This window comes from Gopherus evgoodei, chromosome 2 (genome assembly GCF_007399415.2).
Source record: "Gopherus evgoodei ecotype Sinaloan lineage chromosome 2, rGopEvg1_v1.p, whole genome shotgun sequence".
Lineage (NCBI taxonomy): Eukaryota > Metazoa > Chordata > Testudines > Testudinidae > Gopherus > Gopherus evgoodei.
This window is the reverse complement of record NC_044323.1, coordinates 203,689,211-203,709,365: the sequence shown is the minus strand read 5'-3', so window position 1 is coordinate 203,709,365 and position 20,155 is coordinate 203,689,211. Positions and strand designations below refer to the sequence as shown.

General features: G+C 40.1%; 1 protein-coding gene across 1 annotated transcript in view; it reads right to left on the bottom strand.

The window, feature by feature from the left end:
• Nucleotides 1-20,155, bottom strand: part of SPIRE1 (spire type actin nucleation factor 1) — a 195,914-nt gene that overhangs the window by 54,726 nt on the left and 121,033 nt on the right. The window contains exon 4 of the mRNA XM_030552719.1: nucleotides 6,849-6,974. Within this exon, the coding sequence (XP_030408579.1) occupies nucleotides 6,849-6,974 (126 nt within the window). The remainder of the gene's footprint in view (nucleotides 1-6,848; nucleotides 6,975-20,155) is intronic.

Sequence of the window (20,155 nt, the reverse complement as noted above, 5' to 3'; positions counted from 1 at the left end):
CTTTTCTCCATCAGATTCAAAGTAGTGATAACGATTTCAGGGTCAGCCTTTGTGAACTGTAAATGCTTTGTTTTCTCTTGAACTGGAAACTTTTGTTGAAGGCCTGCAAAATTATAAAATCATCCTAACTCTTTCTCCTCCTGCTCTTCAGAACCAAGGTTAACTTTGGTGAACAAGCTGACAACAGTCAGACTGCTACTACCTTCAATACACATTTATTTTTAAGGAGTTAACATATTCTAGCTGCTTAACCTTTACTTTGAATGTTGAACAATAACTGCAGCAATTATCCATTTCAGCAACCATTAAAGCTTTCCATTCCTTAACACATGGTTTGTGGGGCTGGGTTATGCCCAAAGGCAGCAAAACTGGCATAAATGCTAAATATCTCACCATGTTATAAGATTCCAACCTGATTCTCTTTACCACTAAGAATCAGGAGGAGAGAAAAGGTTTGACTAACTGATGGATCATCTTCAAAATAAGGCACCCATCTAATTAGTCCCTGCACAATATAGTAAGAGGGGGAGCTTCTATTTGAGGAAGGCCAAGTCCAGGTATATCACACCATCACAGGGCTGGAGAGCTGTAACAGCAAAGGCCAGCCAGAAAAGATATGCTGTCCTTTCACTCTAGTTGTTAAACAACATCTACTATGGTATTTGAGAGACAAGGTGAATGAGGTGATATCTTGGGACTGAGACAGTTACAACTACACTGCATATCTACTGGTGTGATCATTTTTAAATCAGTACACTCAAATAACTTTCACCCAACAGTCCTAAAAGAGTAGACTGAGGAGATCTCTGGCCTGCAGATGTTAGTCTTCAATAAATCTTGGAATACCAGAGAAATTTTAGAAAATTGGAAGAGTGCTGATTTTATATCAATAAAAAAAGACACACCGAATGACCCAGAGTGGCAAATAATGAGGACCAGGTAGTCATACAGAATGATCTTGATCATCTGGTAGGCTGGGCCCACTCAAACAAAACGTGTTTTAATATAGCCAAATGCAAAGTCAGACATTCAGGAACTAAGAATTCAGCCCACACCTACAGACTGGAGGACTGTATCCTGGAAAGCCGTGACTCTGAAAAGGATCAAAAGATCATGGTGGACACAAAACTGAACTTGAGCTCCCAATATGATGCCATGCCAAAAAAAAAAAAAAAAAAAAAAAAAAAAAAGCTAGCTTGGACATTGTGATACGCAACTACGATCATCAGGGATATTGTGTCTGTCATTGTGATACGCAACTATGATCATCAGGGATATTGTGCCAGAGAGAATCTCCCAGTAACAGAAGGCAAGACACTTTCAGTGGATGGCTATGAACTCCCTTTTACTGAGGATCAGAATGAAGCAGACTTATTGGTTTTAAGTCACAATGGAAAGCAGACCTTCATCCACTAATGGAGCTACAAAATAATCTGCTCTGGTCTCCCAGAAGGGAAACAACAAAACAATATCAAACAAGCTAAATGAGGGAGGAAAAGAGCTGAGGAAGAGATAGCAAGTCTAAATCCTATTGCCAAAATGCTTGAAGGCTACTTAGCACCTAGATATTATGGCAGAATGTACATTAGGAATTAATATATAGAAAGTTTCATGTCATATTAATTGCTCAAAAGATTGAATGTTGCCAGGAGTTGTTTGCAAGGTGTGCTGAAAGACTTGAGTTTCTCAGTGTTTTGAAAAATAATGGAATACTACATAATTTCCTTGTTACAAATTTAAAAGACATTGGAATTTACCAACATACACAAATGGAAAATGTTCTGACCTTACAAACATTGATTATGAAGGTTTCCTTTAACTCTTCTGTGTATGCTCGGTACTCCTCAGGGGGAACAATTTCTTGTCATGGACATAACATGCCAAGTCCTCTAGACTGAATTAACGGTATCACCTCCCTCCTTAATCAGCCAAGATCAGTGGGGTTAGAAATCAATTTCAGTGACTAATTATGCAAACCAAAACACTTAGAATAAAATGGAGTGTTTATCAGAACTTAATTGAAATCCGAAATCCATATGAAGAACCTCAGCTGCTGCATCCATTTGTTCTTACCCTTGGGAAACAGAACAGAGGAAGCTATTTTTGCTACAATATTAAAATCATAGCCCAGGCAGATTTCCGTTTTAGAGGGGGAAAATACTAAGTGGTTAGCTTAGTGGACCTTGAGCCCTCAAACCCACACTACAAATCTCATTCACATGTTATAGACTGAGCATTCGTTCAGAAAAGTAGGAAACAGATTTGTAGGCTACACACCAGAAGTCTGATTATTAAGCATTTCAACACTCTTCATTTTATAACAATGAAAGCATTTGACATTTTTTAAAACATTGTGTTCTCACACACAATTCTTTAGCAGAGTGTGAGTAAATAAATATATGGACATCTTTACATTTATTTTTGCATTATTTAAAACAGTAAAATACAATTGTTATTATTGTTAAATGGCCCATATTTGAAAAATAATTTCCTTTGCTCAGTGACAGATGGAAGGTTATGTAATGTACATGTCAGCTCAACAGCAAAGAATCATTTGAACGCAATGGTCTCTAAATGGTCTCTAAATTTTAACATTTCAAGGAGCTTTTCATAAACAGGGATCTGATTCCTGGCCTTGTCCTTTAGCAGTTTAAAAATGTATCATCATTTCTGTATGTATTCCCATTTCTAGAGGTTGTTTTATTGATGGAAGTGATTCTGACTGATAACTGGGGAACAGATAAAATAGACTTGCACATCTGATCTCTGATGTAAGAATACATAACACGTAAAAGAGGGTGCTGCCCAAGGGTAATAGTTGATCACATACCCATTTATCTAACATCAGACTTAAGCCTTATGGACCTGGTCCTCCAGCCCTTACTCACTTGAGTATCCCCCATTTCAGTCAATTAAATTACTCATGAGAATAAGGTTTGAAGACTCAGCCACTAAAATACTTCATGCTGCTATAGCACTTTTGAATCTCGTTTCAAAAACATCCGTTTGTAAGACAGGAGGAGTGAGAGTAGAGAAGACATGTCCTAATGTGGAGAGAGGTGGAAAAGGGTTGCTCAGTAGTGATCCCTTACTGATCAATACAACAAATGCACTGACAGACTCCAAACTCAGGTCTTGGATGGATATTAGTGGCTCTTCTTCAGTAACTCACAGAGGGGATCAAGTAGAGAAACATTTGGCAAGGATTTTGAGTTTCTGGATAGTAACTCTAGCAATATTCTATAATATTCATAATTAAAGTATAGCATTATATTGTGCAAATATACTGTTTGATCAAATGTTTATCCTCCAAGGTACATTTTTATGGGCTGCCAGTGTGGGACAGAAGAAATGTTGTTCTTTGGATCTAAGTTTGAGTAAACAACTTAGTTAATTGTTTCACTTACTGTTAATAAAATTGTTATTGAATAATTATAAAAACCCTGCTGGTGGTGTTAATATTGGGTTATGCGCTGCTCTGTTAAAGCAAAGAGAGCGATTCAAGACCATGACCACAAAAAGCTTGTGACTGAAACACCTATCATTTTCCACTTTGACAGCCAAATGTAAAGGGAAAATGAAGACTCTGTGTCCAAAAACAGGTGATAAAGAATATAACATATTCCTAATTTTTTAATGTTGCTAGCAAGGGTTAATATCTGCTGGAAAGATTTCCTAAGAGGTATAATTTAAGAGCATGTAGAAATTCCCACTATGCAAGGGTGTTTAAGCTTTTGCTACAGGTCAGCTGCCCTCATGGCACCAGCTAACTAGGTAAGCCTTACAGGGCAAGACAGGTATCAAACTGGCTAAAGATTTGGGCCCAGATTTTTAAAGGGATTTAGGCATTGCTCTGCTCAGCATCACAATGCCTAATTGATTGAGAAGCCCAAGACTGATTTTTAAAAGTGACTTAGGGGCCCGAGTACCACTGACTTTCCATAAGACTCAGGCTTCTACAGGTCAAAGTCACTTTTGAAAATGAGACTTAGAAATCCATAGCTGGCCTGTACCAGTCAACTCTGGTTTGCAGAGCTCAGGCTGCAGGGCTCTCTCATTGCTGTGTATGCTTCCTGCATGGTGGGAGGGTCCCAGAGCTCAGGCTCCAGCCCAGCCTAGAAGTCTACACAGCAATGAAACAGCCCCACAGCCCAAGCCCTGTGAGCCCAAGTCAGCTGCCATGGGCCAGCCGTGGGTTTTTCTTTGCTGTGTAGACATACCCTACTAAACTAACTAGGCTCTGCAATGCTGAGTGGAGCAATGCTTAAATACCTTTTAAAAATATGGGCCTTGATGAGCAGAAGCTACAAAATGAAGGATTTCTCTTTTCACCAATTTTATTTCATCACTATTCAGAAATAAGGCCACGGATATTAAAGGGCAGGTCAGAAAGAAAATCAGTTGCGCCCAGTGTGACGCTCCATATGATACCTGGTACCCCAGTTTCACCTCTATTTTATAATTATGATATATTGTGTATAAAGTACGCCCTGTGAGATATCATTTCAAAACTCATAACCTACTGAACATTATTATCCTGGTAAAATATGTGTAGCAACTTTGTATGTAAAGTTATGAGATTCTACTGCATAATAATGATCTTACATTAGCCTGTAACAAAATTAGAAAAGCAAGCTCAAACTAGTTTTTCAGAGACAAAGACACACTTGCACACCAGCAGGGAGCTACAAAGTCATTACCTGTTTATTGGAGATTCACAGGCAGGGAAATTGTACAAAAAGCTAATTTGCAACTCACCTGAAGGACAGCCTGCACAGCACATACACAATGGAACTGCTGACTCCAGGACCCAGCAAAGACTTTTCCAGTATAAAAAGGAGAGACAGTGACCTACTCCTCATCTCTCCTCCCTCATCTCTATTCATGACAGCAAGATCTCTTGAAAGACAATAGGTGCATCACTGAACTGTTTTGTGGGGGCAGGTCCTAGCTGGAAGGTGTTCCAGTTAGTATGAACTGCTCTAAGCTTTTGGGTGAGAAACCTTTTGGCTTTCAAATCTTACATAGGTTGGCAAAATTTAGGAATTAGATTGCGGTTTTATCTTTTAATTCTTTTGTAACCAACTCTGACTTTTATGCCTTTATCACTTATAATCTATCTATCTTTCTCTAGTAAATAAATATGTTTTATTGATTTATCTAAACCAGTGTGTTTTGGTTGAAGTGTTTGGGGAATCTGTACTCAGGTTAACGGAGGTTGAGGCACAACCATTTCCTTTGATTAAATGTTGGACTATTAATGAGCTTGGTTTGTTCAGTAGTGGGCTCAACAGCACAAAGTGCACATTTCTGGGGTACCAGGCTGGGGCTAAGAATTAGCAGATGTCACCCTGTATATAGCTGATGAGTGGCTGGGAGAGCATTCATGTAATTTTGCTGGGAGCGACTATATGCTAATGTCTGTGTGTGAGCAGAAACTGGAAAGGCTGCATTTCACCAGCAAAGCAGTGTAAGAGGCACCCCAGGCTGAAGAGTTAAGGGGATTCAGCATTTCAGTGGTTCAGCTTGTACCCTGGGGAATGTCACACATAGGGAAGTGGTGAACATACTATGTACACAGTTTTTTGTAGCAATGCAATGAGTTCCAAAGAAAGCACACTATATTCTCTCAAATGAGGCAAAACCCAGAAAAAGTGTATAATACACACTGCACCAGTGCCCACAAAAAAATTTAAGTAAATAATGATACAGAGGGTGGAACGTTTTTGTTTAACGTGTACGTTCCACCACTGTTGAACAGTTAGCCGTTTTAACTAGGATGATATTGTTTTTATTCATATGATATGCCAACAGCAAAATCTACTGATCCTTGCCAGTCAGACTGAATGGAAGACTAACCTCAAAGGAATTTACTTCACTGGTCAGGAAGAAGGTTCTTTCCTTAATGAATGAGGTTAGGGTACACTAAATCCTACTCTCAGAGCATACATTCTGTGTAGCACTGTATTTTAATAGCTCTTCCGGTCAATGGACTATTAAGGGCAAGTTAGCTGAGGACCTACAGTCTCTATTTTTCTAAATAAATGATCCATTAAACATTGTTCAGAAGAAACACAATCAATAATTACTTAAGATCGCTACATCCCATTATCAGATGTAGTCATGAATATACAGATATTATTAACAATATGCTATTTTATTAATTAACCCATTAGAATCTTTACCTAAAATGAAACAGAAGAAAAATAAAGGAGCAAAAGAATAGATTTTCTTTATAATTATTTGCTTAAGTAGAGCTTTACAGAAGCATGTCTTTTCAGATGAAGAGAGACTAAAATATAGAGAGAGATAGAAAAGACTGACTGTGTACTTTAAAAAGGCAACAAATGAGATAAACTAATGATAAAAATACATAAAATAAAGGCATAAAGAAGACAAATCAGAAGCATCCGTTCTGCTTGCCTCAAAGGAACAAGGGGACAACCCGTGAAATTAAAAGGTGGCAAATTCAAATTCGCTAAAAGGAACACCTTTTCATACAGTATGCACTTCGACTTGATTTCATTGCCACAGAAATTTCTTCAGGACAAGCACTTAGAAAGATTCAAAAAAGGATTGGTCATTTATATGGCTATCAAGAATAGACAATTAACAATTAATTTTGGAAGGGATACTAAATCGCATACTTTAGGGCTTAAGCCACTCTCTAATAATTAGTCATCAGGATAAGACCAAATATGGGGGGCAGAAAGCTGAACTGTAGGGACACTTTATAAAATTTTTTCTCTAGCATCGGATTGTCACTGGTGATCGGAAATAGAAAGTTTTTCACAGTACTCTTCCCTGGTAACCAAATCAGCAACACAGAATTCTCTCCAACTGCTTACCTCTTTTGCACTTTTAATTTTGGCCAGGAATGTGTATAACTCCATTGTTTCAGCAAATAGTGCCCGACATACTGCCTGATAGTGGTTTGGTGCCTCTGATCGGGTTGGCAGATGGGCAGCACACAGCTAGGGAGGAAAATAAAAATTGTTATACATAGACATATACATCACTTCTTTCACTAACACAACACAGCTAGGAACCTATGGTACTTACAGTGTAGCATGCAAATGTTCCCTGTACATATTTATGACAATTTTTTTAACCAATGATAGTTTCTACTATACATTGTTTACAAGATTCTGTAACCTAAAATAGAGATGCAATACAATATTTAGAGGACAGGAAATCCTGTATGTGAGACACTTAACTTCAGGCAGGAATTAAAGTACATTTCTTTACTTTTCTGCTGTCTTTTCATTTTTGTAGGAAAAGTTCTATGAGTGAAGGAGAGATTAGGAGACATTCAAAAAGATGCCGTCACTTCCTGGAAAACTTCGAAACACAGTCTACCTGGAGGCAAATTTCCCTTTTATATTATTTTTCTTCCGTTCACTTTAAAAAATAAAATACATAGGATATTTAACTGAAAATGGGATTGTTGATCCTCAGACTTTTTCCCCTTCCAAGGTCATAGTTCTTAGTTTATAATATCATAATTGTCTTTATAGCAACACACTGATTGCACAGAGGACTACAACATTAAGCAAGCATCAAGACAAGATTATTAAACAAATATTTTGTTCCTATGCAAATGTTCCTAGTAATAAAGCAAGAAGAAAGAAAAACACAATGTATTTTATTTTAACAGAATTGTTTCTAAATAGAATGTTTTTCAGAGTTTATCATCAGATGTCAGGAGCTTTTTAAAGTGAATGCATTCTAACTCAATTGTCAAGAAAAAAAAGTTCCCTAACAAACAACGTAAAGGGCCAAATATTAAGATTTACATGATAGTCTAATGTAGATTTTGGATGTAAACTGGTCAGAAAACAGAAGATGAAATTCCCAGTAAGCCTATTCCTAATGGTTAAAAGGAGGTTGTGAAAAAGTTGTGTGGCTATGATTTAAGTTAGACTGGCATCACAGCAAACGTCCACTAACACTCCCAGAAGCACAAACAATTTGATAAAAATAAACAAATAGTAAGCTATGAACTGACAGATTTATCAACTCTGAAACAGGCGGGAAGACCTCTTGAATTACCGAGGGCTAAATTGTGCTTCTAAATTTACATACATAATTACCATCAAGATTAACAGAAAATGACAGGGATTTCCCTAGACCCCTCCAGGAGGGGTTACTCCCCCTGCCCCCCGGTTTTGTGAACTAGTTACATGCAGTGTTGCCAAGTAAGTGATTGTTTGGAAATCTGAATGGAAATTGAAACATTAATACACACTTTAAAAGTATATACAGTGAATGGTAAAATACATGTATCTGAAAAAGTATAATAGATTTGAAAAGTATGAACATAGACTAGCTTCCTTATACAGCTGTTTTTTATGACAATATCAGTGCATTCATTCTGGTGATGGTGGCCAAACTAATAATTTCAAATTATGATTTGTAAGCAAAGTCTAAATGAGCTCTCCCTGACAGCTAGTGATGAGCGGGGGGGAAAGACTTCAGGACCATATTCTATTTACATTCACACCTAATCTACCTAGGTATCCAGCAAACAGAGCTGTACTGAACAAGTGATAGATTTTGGCTGGGGTTGGGTTACAAATCACTTGAATGCGGGGGGGTGCGTCGGAATTAAACTTTGTTGTTTTTATTGCATGAGTAAAGGGCAGTAGAACTGTACGTAGCCTGTGTGGACTGAGGGCATCAAGAGAGAGGGTAGGGACAGGTGTATGACCTGCCCCTCTCCACTGTTTAAAGACAGAGCCGATTAGGCTCCATAGATAGTCTTCTGTTTTGTTAAGTGACTACTATAGCTGAAATCACTGATAATCAGGTATAAGTGCTTAGACCTGCTGTGGGACAGTGTTTCTGTGGAAGAGATGGCCCAGTCTGCACTAGAAGAGAGGTTCCCCCATTGAGAACTCAGCTGAAATCACTGAGAGCTGGCTGGAACCTCAAGAGACAAACTCGCAGAGGTCACAGTGGTTGGTGGCAGCAGAAGGTGACAGTGCAGGGCCATTGGCAAGAGCGATGGAGTGAACAGTGGCGCAACAAACAACAGTGGCCAGACGAATGGTGAGCAGCTGGAGGACCGAGCAAGATTTCTTCTTGCCCCCCATCTGGGAGATGAACTCATGTGAAAGCACTTCTGAACTGAGTCTCCACTTTCTGAAGACAACACTGGTGAGTGGGGTGTGGCAGAAGGAAAAGTGAGGGGCACGTTAAATAAACATTTGTTTGTTGGATTATATTTTAGTCACTTTGCTCCAGAATGCTAGATTTGTGACTGGGAATGGAAACTAGTAGGCCAAGATTTTTAAAATGCATTATTTGCCAATGTTGTTCTCTCACATCGTTGCTATCTTGAGAGGTCATTATGTTGGGGAATTTCTATACTAAACATTTTTATTATCACAAATTTTTACATAAGAACGGCCACACTGGGTTGGACCAATGGTCCATATAGCCCAGTATCCTGTCTTCCAGCAGTGGCCATGGCCAGGTGCGTCGGAGGGAATGAACAGAACAGGTAATCATTGAGTGACCCATCCTGTGTTGCCCATCCCCAGCTTCTGGCAAACAGGCTAAGGACACTCAGAGCATGGTGTTGCATCCCTCCCCATTCTGGCTAATAGCCACTGGTGGACATATTCTCCAGGAATTTATCTAGTTCTTTTTTTAATCCTGTTATAGTTTTGGTCTTCACAGTATCCCCTGGCAGAGAGTTCCAGGGGTTGACTTCATGTTGTGTGAAGAAATACTTCCTTTTATTTGTTTTTTAAACATGCTGCCTATTAATTTCATTGGGTGACTGTTAGTTCTTGTGTTATGTGAAGCATTACATAACATTTCCTTATTCACTTTCTTCACACCAGTCAAGATTTTATAGACCTCTACCATATTCCCCGCCTTAGTTGTCTCTTTTCTAAGCTGAAAAGTCCCAGTCATTTTAATCTCTTCTCCTGTTTCATACCCTCTAAATATTTTAGTTACCCATCTCTGTATCTTTTCCAATTCCAATACATCTTTTTTGAGATGGGGTGACCAGATCTGCACACAGTATTCAAGGTGTGCATGTACCATGGATTTACATAGAGACAATACGATATTTTCTGTCTTATTATCTATCCCTTTCTTAATGATTCCCAACAGTCTGTTTGCTTTTTTGACTGCTGCTGCACACTGGGTGGATATTTTCAGAGAACCACCCACAATGACTCGAACATCTTTCTTGAATGTTAATAGCTGATTTAGACCCCATCATTTTGTATATTTAGTTGAGATTATGTTCTCCAATGTGCATTACTTTGCATTTATCAACACTGAATTTCATCTGCCATATTGTTGCCCAGTTACCCAGTTTTGTGAGATCCCTTTGTAACTCTTTGCAGTTAGACTTTGCTATCTTGAATAGTTTTGTATCATCTGCAAATTTTGCCACCTCACCGTTTACCCATTTTTCCAAATCATTTATGAATTTGTTGAACAGTAATGGTCCCAGTACCAGTCCCTCAGGGATATCACTATTTCTCTCTTTCCATTCTGAAAATTGATAATTTATTCCTACCCTTTGTTCCCATCTTTTAACCAGTTACTGATCCATGCGAGGACTTTCCTCTTATCCCATGATGGCTTACTTTTCAAAAGTCAGTTTAAATTAAATAAATTTAAAACAAACATATATTTGTTTTAGAAATCTAGAACTGTCATGTGTTTTAATGTAACTTACATTATCCTTATGTTAAATTTGCATTATCCTAAGAAAACATTTAATTTATTCATATCTCTTTTATATGTTCCAGGTTATAGTGAAAATGAAAAGACAAAGAACAATGCAACAATTTTTCCACTCAAAGGCCTCAAAAGCAAATCAAAGTGAAGAACACATCAAGAACCAAGAATATATCAACATGTCATTTGAAGGTTCAAGTGGTGTATCTACATCTGACCAGCCCTAAACACAAATACAGCTACCTACTGAAGAAACAGTGTCTCCAAAATCTTAAGGCAGTTCCTGATGTTTGTCAGTCAAAGTGTTCCCATTTATTGAAGTTACAAAAGACGGTTACTGATGCACCTCTTGCAAAAAAGCTTACAAAGAAGGAAAGCTTTCCAATGCTACAATTGGTAAAAGTGGAGAAGCTTGGTTTGTCAGATGGATCTACAAAGCCAGTGCTGACAAACTACATGAAAACACTGCAAAACACCATGCCTCTGGAGCGCATCAACATGCAGAAAGCCTTAAGCCCACTTTCAAAGCCAATTTTAGAAGTACTTAACGAGGCTGGAGACACAACACAGTTCATGCAAACAAACATGGCTGTGGCATCATACTTTCTATTTAAGCAAGAGATATCACTACAAACTGGAGGCCAATGTTAAGTTTACTGTCACTTGTTCATCCTGAAGTTGAACACTGGATCTGAAAAAGACCAGCAAATGCTCACTATATCTTTCTGCAAAAAAATCAGCGGACTAGCTTGAAACATGCAGTGCAACAATGAAAGATTCAACAGTTGAAAAAGTGAACAACTCTCTCACCACATTCAAAAAATCTGCATATATGGCTGATAAATGCACCAATGCAAACGGTCATCAAGTATTAAGTCATCGCGTACGTTATCTTGATGGCAGTGGTAGGCCAGTAGATGTATTTCGAGATGTTCAAGTTAAAAAAGACACATTAGCTGCATCTGTGACAACCCACATCTTAGAAGAGTAAATGCTTGTCAATTGGACCCCAGACAGACAGCTGCTTATGCATTTGATGGAGCTGCAAACTAATGAGTATATCAGTTGAAGGAATGGAAGTACCGGACACACGAGAAGCCACCAAAGACCAACACATTGGATTCAAGAAGTTCATTCACAAAGTTGTGCAAAATTATAAGAAGAAACCAAGAAGGATGTAGATGTAGTGCTTCAAAGAAGGCTTGAGCAGCCAACTTTATTTTGTGTGATAATTTTAAAACATGGGTTAAATCTAATAAAATGGTCATGAAACATAACATTTTTCAGTTTTTACTACGGTGCCATACAGCCCACCTTCACCCTCATGGTCTCACCCCTCATTGGCCCTGACTCGTTCCCCCCTGTAAATTCTAACATTTCACCCCCTCGCCCACACACACATACACACCAATTTCAATTCCTGGGGAAAACACTGGAAACTGAACAAGCCATTCTAAAGAGAAAAAATTTGAAGATGGAAAGTTCTCACAAAACCTTTTATAATGTTTAAGAGAGGCATTACTCTCCTGACTCCCAGTCCTATAAAGTAGCAAAGTAGAGTTTTACGGACGGTTTTGAAGGCAGATAATGAGTTACTTTTGCAGACATTTATAGGGAGCAACTCCAGGTATGAGGGCAGCATGGGGAAAAGGCATGAAGGTGCTTGCTCAAAAATTTAGCAACTGAATGGTGGAGGCTGACATCATGGGCCAAGCAAAGGTGGTCATTTCCTCATGTGTAAAACAAGGATATTTACCTTCTTTTGTAAAGGCTTTGAGATCTATTACTAAAATATATTTATTATTGTTATTATTATTAAGGATCCTGCACTCCCCACTCAAACAAAATTCTCATTGAAGTAAATTGGAGTTTTGCCCAAACTGATGAGGATCGCTGTATCAATCTCTGTGATCCCAATCTTGCAACTGAATATGTATAGGCAGACCCCTGCTCCCACATAAAGCCTCACTGAAGTCAACTCACACAGTTTCAGTTGCAAGATCTGGACCTAAATGCATTAACCTTTATGAGTAATGCTACTGCATGTGGTATGTTCAGTACTTGTGTAAATAAATGTAATTCCCATGGGTTACACCTTAGTTAAATTTGGTCCAGCGTCTTTAATACTACTCCCACCAGGATGTGCCTAAACTATTTTCCACAGAAGTCTGCAATAAAGAGACAGAACAAGTATTTGTGAAATAGTGCCTATAATCTGTTCACCATAAAAATACATGTTAAATCATCAAAACAAAATAACCTGAATGAAATATTATTGCACAGACACCCAACCAAAAAACAAATGTAATGCTGGCCTGAAGGTTTCCGATTAGTGGTTTTATACGTAGTTGTTTACTATGCAGACAAAGGTGAGGGAAAAATCACTGGTTATGTTAGAAGCTTTCCAGAGCTAAACCTCTCTTTTGAGACAAAATCTCTTTAGTAGCAGAAGAGGCCTTCATTAGTTTGGTAGTACACTTGTCTAAATCTGTCCTTTACTCTGGTGAACTTTCTGGAAGCAAATGCTCATGATGCAGATACACTCAGGCCCATCATATGTATATAGTATATTTGACTTCTCCCACCCCATCTTCCCACGCAATGTCCAAATTCTGCCACTTCTTCCTCCATAAAATTTCTAAGCTCTAGCTTTTTCCCTCTATCCACACAGCTAAAACTTAGGCCTCATAATACCTTGTTTTGATTATTACAACCTTCCCTTTCCTGGTCTCTTTGATACCACACTGCTCCATCAAGCTTATCCAAAACACATCTGCCATGATGATCTCTCTTGCCTCTGGTTCTTATCCTGTCACACTGTCCCTCTGAATATTCCTTCACTGGATCCCTCTTTTCCAACACATCAAATTCAGACTTCTTGTCCTACCCTTCAAGGAAAATTTAACACACTGCTTGCCCTCACTATGTTTGTCTGTAGCCAGTTCATGAAGAAGAAATTTAAAACAAATTAAGATTTTTTTTTATGAGGAACACTTATCAAAATAAGAAAAAGCTGCTTTTTGATTAAGAGCTTTTAAAATTTATAATCAAACTTACAAGGCCCACAACATTTAAAACTGTTTTAAAGGAAGTTATAAAATGTGATTCTTTCATTAAACTTTATTGCTGAATATTCACCATGACAAATTCCATAGCAAAACAGAGATTATTAAATTATACGAAGAGATTATCTACCTCAAAGGGGCAGGGGAGTGCCATAGCACCTCAATCCAACCCAGACTCCATTAACAACCTGAAGATTGAAAACTAAATACTTACTGGTCACTGAATGAGAAGGCTAGCACTTCAACGGAAACTGGCCAAATTCTTCTGCTTTAGAATGGTTAATTTATCCTCTCTTTACTTAATAACTAACTGTCCTCACCTGACCTATCATTTTTTCAGTAGGCCATAGTTATTAGTTTTAGCCTCTTCTGTTTGTGGACATGTTTAGAATGCAGGTTAAGATTTTATTTTTCTTCAGACCACACACAGTTCTGTATTGACAATACCTTCATACTTTATTTGGAAGTATGTTAGAGACATCTGCATAAAAATATTCAGGCAGCTACTAAAATTCTGTACTAGCAAGTCTGTACATGCGATGGGTATCTCTACTATTGAACACAAAGCAGAGCAACCAAAAATTGAATTCAACACTTGCAATTAAAAGAGAGAGAAAAGTGATCACACTAAAAGAGAACTGTTTGGTTTGCAGTATCTTTAGAAGGGAGGAATGGGAAATTACACATTGGGGCCTGCAGCTCCCACTGACTTCAACCTTTTGAAAATCAAGCTCTGAATTATCTGTTTTCTCAAGTCTTAAGGATGAATTAATTAAATAATAATAATCAAGTCAGCCTAAAGTAAGGTGGTTTTGCATGAACTTAAATACCCAAGCTGAAACCACATCTCTATTCAGTCCGACTGCACCTACGTATTAACAGGATTTCTAGACAACTGGTGATTTTACACATAGCTGTGTTGCAAAAACTAGGCCCAGTGTGGCAAGTCAAATATGAAATGTCATCCTTAATCCTGACTTTCAGGACATCTATCCATTGTAATCAAACCTTTAAATGTGGTTTTTGTTTTAAAAGATTTTTTTTGTAATATACCTAATGCACACCGATCTAGCATTAATATATTTTAATTATATTCTAGCATCAATGTATTTTAAGATCCAAAAGAATGACGTAGGCATTAAAAAACCCTTAGAACTTAGCATGCCATAGCAGTCCACAATTATTTCAATCAGATCTTCAAACCTTTACTTCAAATCTTTTCATCCATTCAGAACTCTCCAACTGAAACAGTGATTTTGTACAGCAGCTGGGTAGGGTACTTTAGTGATTCGGGGGCTTGCCTTTTCTCCCCTCATGCTGCAGTTCAAGCCTATCTTGAGGGGAGTGAATGTTCTCACAGAGTCCTATGTTTAATACAAGGGCTGTTTGTTCTGTTTTCAGGAAACCTACCAAAACGTACACTTAAAAAAATTACCGTGTTTTTGTAAACCAGTAAAATGGTGGAATAATGTATTACCGGTACTGTTCCTTTATTGTGAGGAGTTTCTTCATGAATCTATCTAGAACAAATTGGCTCAAAGCATTCAATTTTTGCTTAGATCGCTAAGAAGATTAGTGTGTTGCAAAGGTCACAGAAAACAGACATTATGTAAATATCAGACCCTTGCCAGCTCCTTTCTCAGGATTCATCCTCAATTCACCAAGAAACAGTGTGCATCATGCCTACCCAGTGTTAAAAGAAAGCACAACCCATGACTCTATTTGAATGCATTCTATCAAAAGCTAAACCAAATTACAACACACATTCACAACTGACTGATCTGTTGGAGTTTGCTTGCCTAGTGCACAAGATTTTTTTGCCAATAAATATTTGAAATCTGCACCACAACACTGTAGTCTGTCTGGGTTCAATAGAGAAAAAATTGTTTCTACTTTTAATCTTCTGCCAGGTAACTGTATGAATGAACTATCTTTTCTGTAGTGAATAAAAGGATTTTTTCCCCAGGGGACCCAAAGGCAAGCTATCAGTGCTCAAAGTATTCTACAAAATGTGCTATACAGCCTGCATGCACTGGGCTTGTAATGCATTTGCTACAGTCTTAGAGTTCCAACACAATACATACGAGGCACACTTCTGGCAATGTAAAACAGCAACAAGAAATACAGCAAACCAATGAACATTCAATAGGACTATGTTTCAAACAAATCCACAATAGTGTGGAATTGCCACATGTTCTAAGGATACAACTCAGCCTGAGCTATGTTACCTGTATCAGTTATTTTATGGAAGCACTATGATTCTATCTCCGTGCAGATAATCCAGATGTTGTGATGGGACTTTAAAAAAAAATACTATGAAAATGATCTCTAAGGACACTTTCGCTTCCCTGACATGAAAAAAAAAATATCTTGCTGTGACAATAACTGTACATCTGTAAAACTTGACCTAGCCTATAATTTTAATTTACTCCTTGGTATCCTGGCAGTTCAGTAGAATTAAATATGTTAAGGAATGTCCAGTTTCTGAGTAATAAGGTGGTGGTGTGATAGAAAGGTGGAGGGCTTCTGGCTCCTAGGACTTGATTGGAACTCTTGCACAGTGTAAGTCTCGATTTATTTAGCCTCCCCGCCCATCTGGTTCCTGGCCTCACCACCAGTTCCTTACAACTCCCGGTCCCTCAAACTGAAGATCATCAGCGGTAAGCGTCCGGAAGGTGGGGCAAGAGCAAAAAGTTTCTGACATGGAGTCCTGACAGGCTCCTTTGTTGAAGTGGGATCAGGGCTGGCTCTAGGTTTTTTGCTGCCTCAAGCAAAAACAACATTTGGCTGCCCCCAACCCAGCGCTGGGCTCCCCTTGCCCCGCACTCCCCTGCTGCCCCAGCCCTGGGTTCTCCCCACACACACACATCCCAGCCACCCCAGCACTGGGTTCCCCCATTTCCCTCCCACCAGTGCCCTCCCCACACCTCTCTGCCACTCCAGCTCTGGGCTCTTCCCCCAACCTGCACCCTCCTGCTGTCACTGGTAACTCGCTCCCAGGGCAGGTCATTTAGCAGGAATTTTGGATGTGCACAGAACATAGACAAGATTGGTTCCCATATGGTTACAGAACTGCAGTAAAGTGGGACAATTTTCAGCTTGTGTGACTGGAGGATAACTGCATGCATATTATAAGACTGTCCTACATAAATGAGGAAAAGTTGAGGTGCCTTTATTATTCTTTTGTTCCACTCTTTCCTTCTATGGGGAATTTGCCAATGCAATATCACTGTCTTCCTTTTAAACAAATTAAAAAAAAAAAGCAATGGCTATTGAAAATAGCAATTCTAGTCCTAAAAACCACTGGGAAGCATTTCTTGCTCAATTTTATCCTACTTTTTCTACAGCAAGTTACAGTGGATCAGTATATATGATTTGGGAGAAATGAAGTAACAGCTGCCCGAATTGAGCTTGAGCACTATTGAATTTTGAGGGTGTTCAAATCTGAAAGGCAGGTGCTAGATTCCCTTTCTGAATATTAGCTAAATCTGGAAAGGAAAGTCAATTTTTGCCTCCCTGGCTCAGACATGGAAATCCTCCTGCGTGCCTGGTAGTGCATCTAAATCTGCCCAGGTCCAGAGCCTCTCCTCCCTTACTTTTCATTTTAAATTCTAGTGGGATCTATGTACCTCCCTTGCTAGGCTTCAGATAGAGAGGTGCACTGTCCATTTAGTCCAGCCAATTCCTTCTTTGGGGGCTTCAAGGTGAGGTCACATCAGTATCCCATATCCAGTCTGGGGAAGTCTTCTGAAGGGGATATCTGGGCCAAAGCCTGCTACTCCTTGGGCACACTTGTTCCCCATTCACAGTGCCACCCCTTTCGACTCACAGCAAGTTGCACCATGACTCAGCTACCTCACTCCCTACCCCTCTTTTTCCTGTTGATAGCTACCAAGGGATTTCTGGGAAATGTAGTTCTTTCCCTACTCCAGGGCTGGCTCTATAGGCAGGAAGCTATGCAAGGAACTATAGCTCTCAGGGTCCCGTGGGTTCTCAGCTCCCATGCTGGATCCCCAGCTGCTCCGTGGCTCCGCAGCGCCGCTTCTGCAGGGTTGTGAAAGGGGAGGAAGTGAGTTAAAAAAAAAAAAAAAAAAGGATGGCCAAATGCCGCCCCCTGCAAATGTGCTGCCCCAAGCACCTGCTTGTTTTGCTAGTGCCTAGAGCCGGCCCCGAGTGGGATGGGAGCTCAATACTCTCCATACCTACTGAAATGTCATAAAGCAGGGTAACGCGAGGCTTTTGCCAGGGAGAGGGAAAAGAAGGATGACAACAGAGTATACACTCAGTTTAGAACCCTAAATTTAGCTATTAAGCTCTATGATATATAGCCAAAACCCACAGAAAGTAGCATTCAGAAGCTGTGGAACTCTGCATGCTTATATCTGTGTTTGTAACTGTAATAGGCAGGCCTGAAGATAAACACACAGTGAGAATATTCACTCCCCACAAAAGTATCAGATGAAGCTCACATACCTTCAAAAATCCTGTGTATTCTTAGAAAATTCTGACACATCTTTATAATACATCAATGTTACCAAATGTAAGTTAGGGTTTGTTTTCAAAGTACCACTTATTTTGTTTTACCCAAACTGTTCCTCCATTTCTACAGTTCACTCCCCTAGTTTGGGCTGTCTGCAGGTGCAAGACAGATTTTCCTCGTTGTACTAATTTTCTGCAGTAATCTAGTATGACTTCATATCTTTTACGATGTTTTGACTAGCTCTTAGGCTTTTGATGCAGAATTTGTAGCAAGCTGCTCTGCTTTTCATGCCTTTGGGGCAAACATGCCATAGGAGCATATGGCCCTTAATACTGTATTCCAGTTTAAACAAGACTAAAATCCAGCAGTTTAAACAATTTTTCCTGAAAATGGCAAATAATTGCTATCTCAGTTTCAGGGAAAGTGTACCCGCATATCCCCCTCCATCGTCCACTCCAGGATATTCCAGTCAGGTTTCAGATCTCCAGTCAACACCTGTCTTTGGCCAGGGACCCTTATCCCATTCCCTTCTGACCAGAGGTTTTAAGGCTGCTTTATACTATGATATCTCCAGCCATCCTATTTACCCAAAGGCCAACTCTTATGCTTTGCTTTCTCTCTAAGGGCTATGATCTGTGTATCACTAGCAGTTACAAGTTACCACCCAGCTCTTTGTAAGCAAAAAGATTTATTCTTAGGGTAAAAGTATTACAGCAAAAACAAACAGATTCAGACACACACTAAAAGTACTAGAAATCACCCATCAGTCTTATGGGCCCCAAACAGGTCAAAGTCTTTCCAACCCTTCTACAAGCATTGGGCTCTCCCTCCTTGGACAGGAGATCCTGCCAATATGCTGGATCCGAAAGAGGACCTTGTGTCAGTTCACGTTCATCCTTTTATACCATTTCTTTGTCTTTTAGCCTCTGGAAAACCCACCTTGAACCAATATATGCAAACTACTCCAGGGGTGGTATCTCTCTACAGCAGAGGTGAGCAAACTATGGCCCCTGAGCTCCTGCACCGGGAGGCTAGCCACTGGCCCCTCCCCCACTGTTCCCCTTCCCCTACCGCCTCAGTGCACCGTGCCACCGGCACAATGCTCTGGGTGGCCGGGCAGCGCAGCTGCAGAGCCTGGTGCCCTATGCTGTGCAGTGGCATGTTTGGCTCCAGCCAGGTAGCGCAGCTGTAGTGCCAGCAGTTACCGGTGCTCCAGGTAGCACAGTAAGGGGGCAGGGAGTGGGGAGGGGAGTGGGGATAGAGGGCAGGGAAGTTCAGGATGGCGGTCAGGGGTAGGCGTGTGGATAGGGGTTGGGGTGGTCAGAGGACGGGGAACAGGGGGTTGAATGGGTGCAGGAGTCCCAGGGGGCAGTCAGGAAGGAGAAGGGGGATTGGATAGGACAGCGGGGGGGGCAGTAAGGGGCAGGGGTTCCAGGGATGGTGAGTGAGAAGTGGTGCTTGGATGGGGCAAGGGTCCCGGGGTGGGGCAGTCAGAAATGAGAGGAGGGGTTGGATGGGGCAGCAGGGGACAGACAGTCAGAGGTGGGAGTTCCGGGGGCAGTCAGGGACAGGGAGTGCGGAGGGGGGAGGGAGTAGATGGGGCAAGGGTCCGTGGGGGGCCATCAGGGGGCAAGAAGCAGGGGGTGGGGGATAGGGGGGTGGGGCTGAGCCATGTCTGACTGTTTGGGGAGGGACAGCCTCCCCTAACCAGCACTCCATACAACTTCTGAAACCCGATGCAGCCCTCAGGCCAAAAAGTTTGCTCGCCCCTGCTCTAGAGTCTGAGTGTCTCACCTTAATCACCCCCATGTTTTTAGTTCTTGGGGGAGCTGTGGTAAACCTCCCCTATGGAACACGGCACAATCATATAAAAATCTTTCATAGATTTAATATAACATGGTCC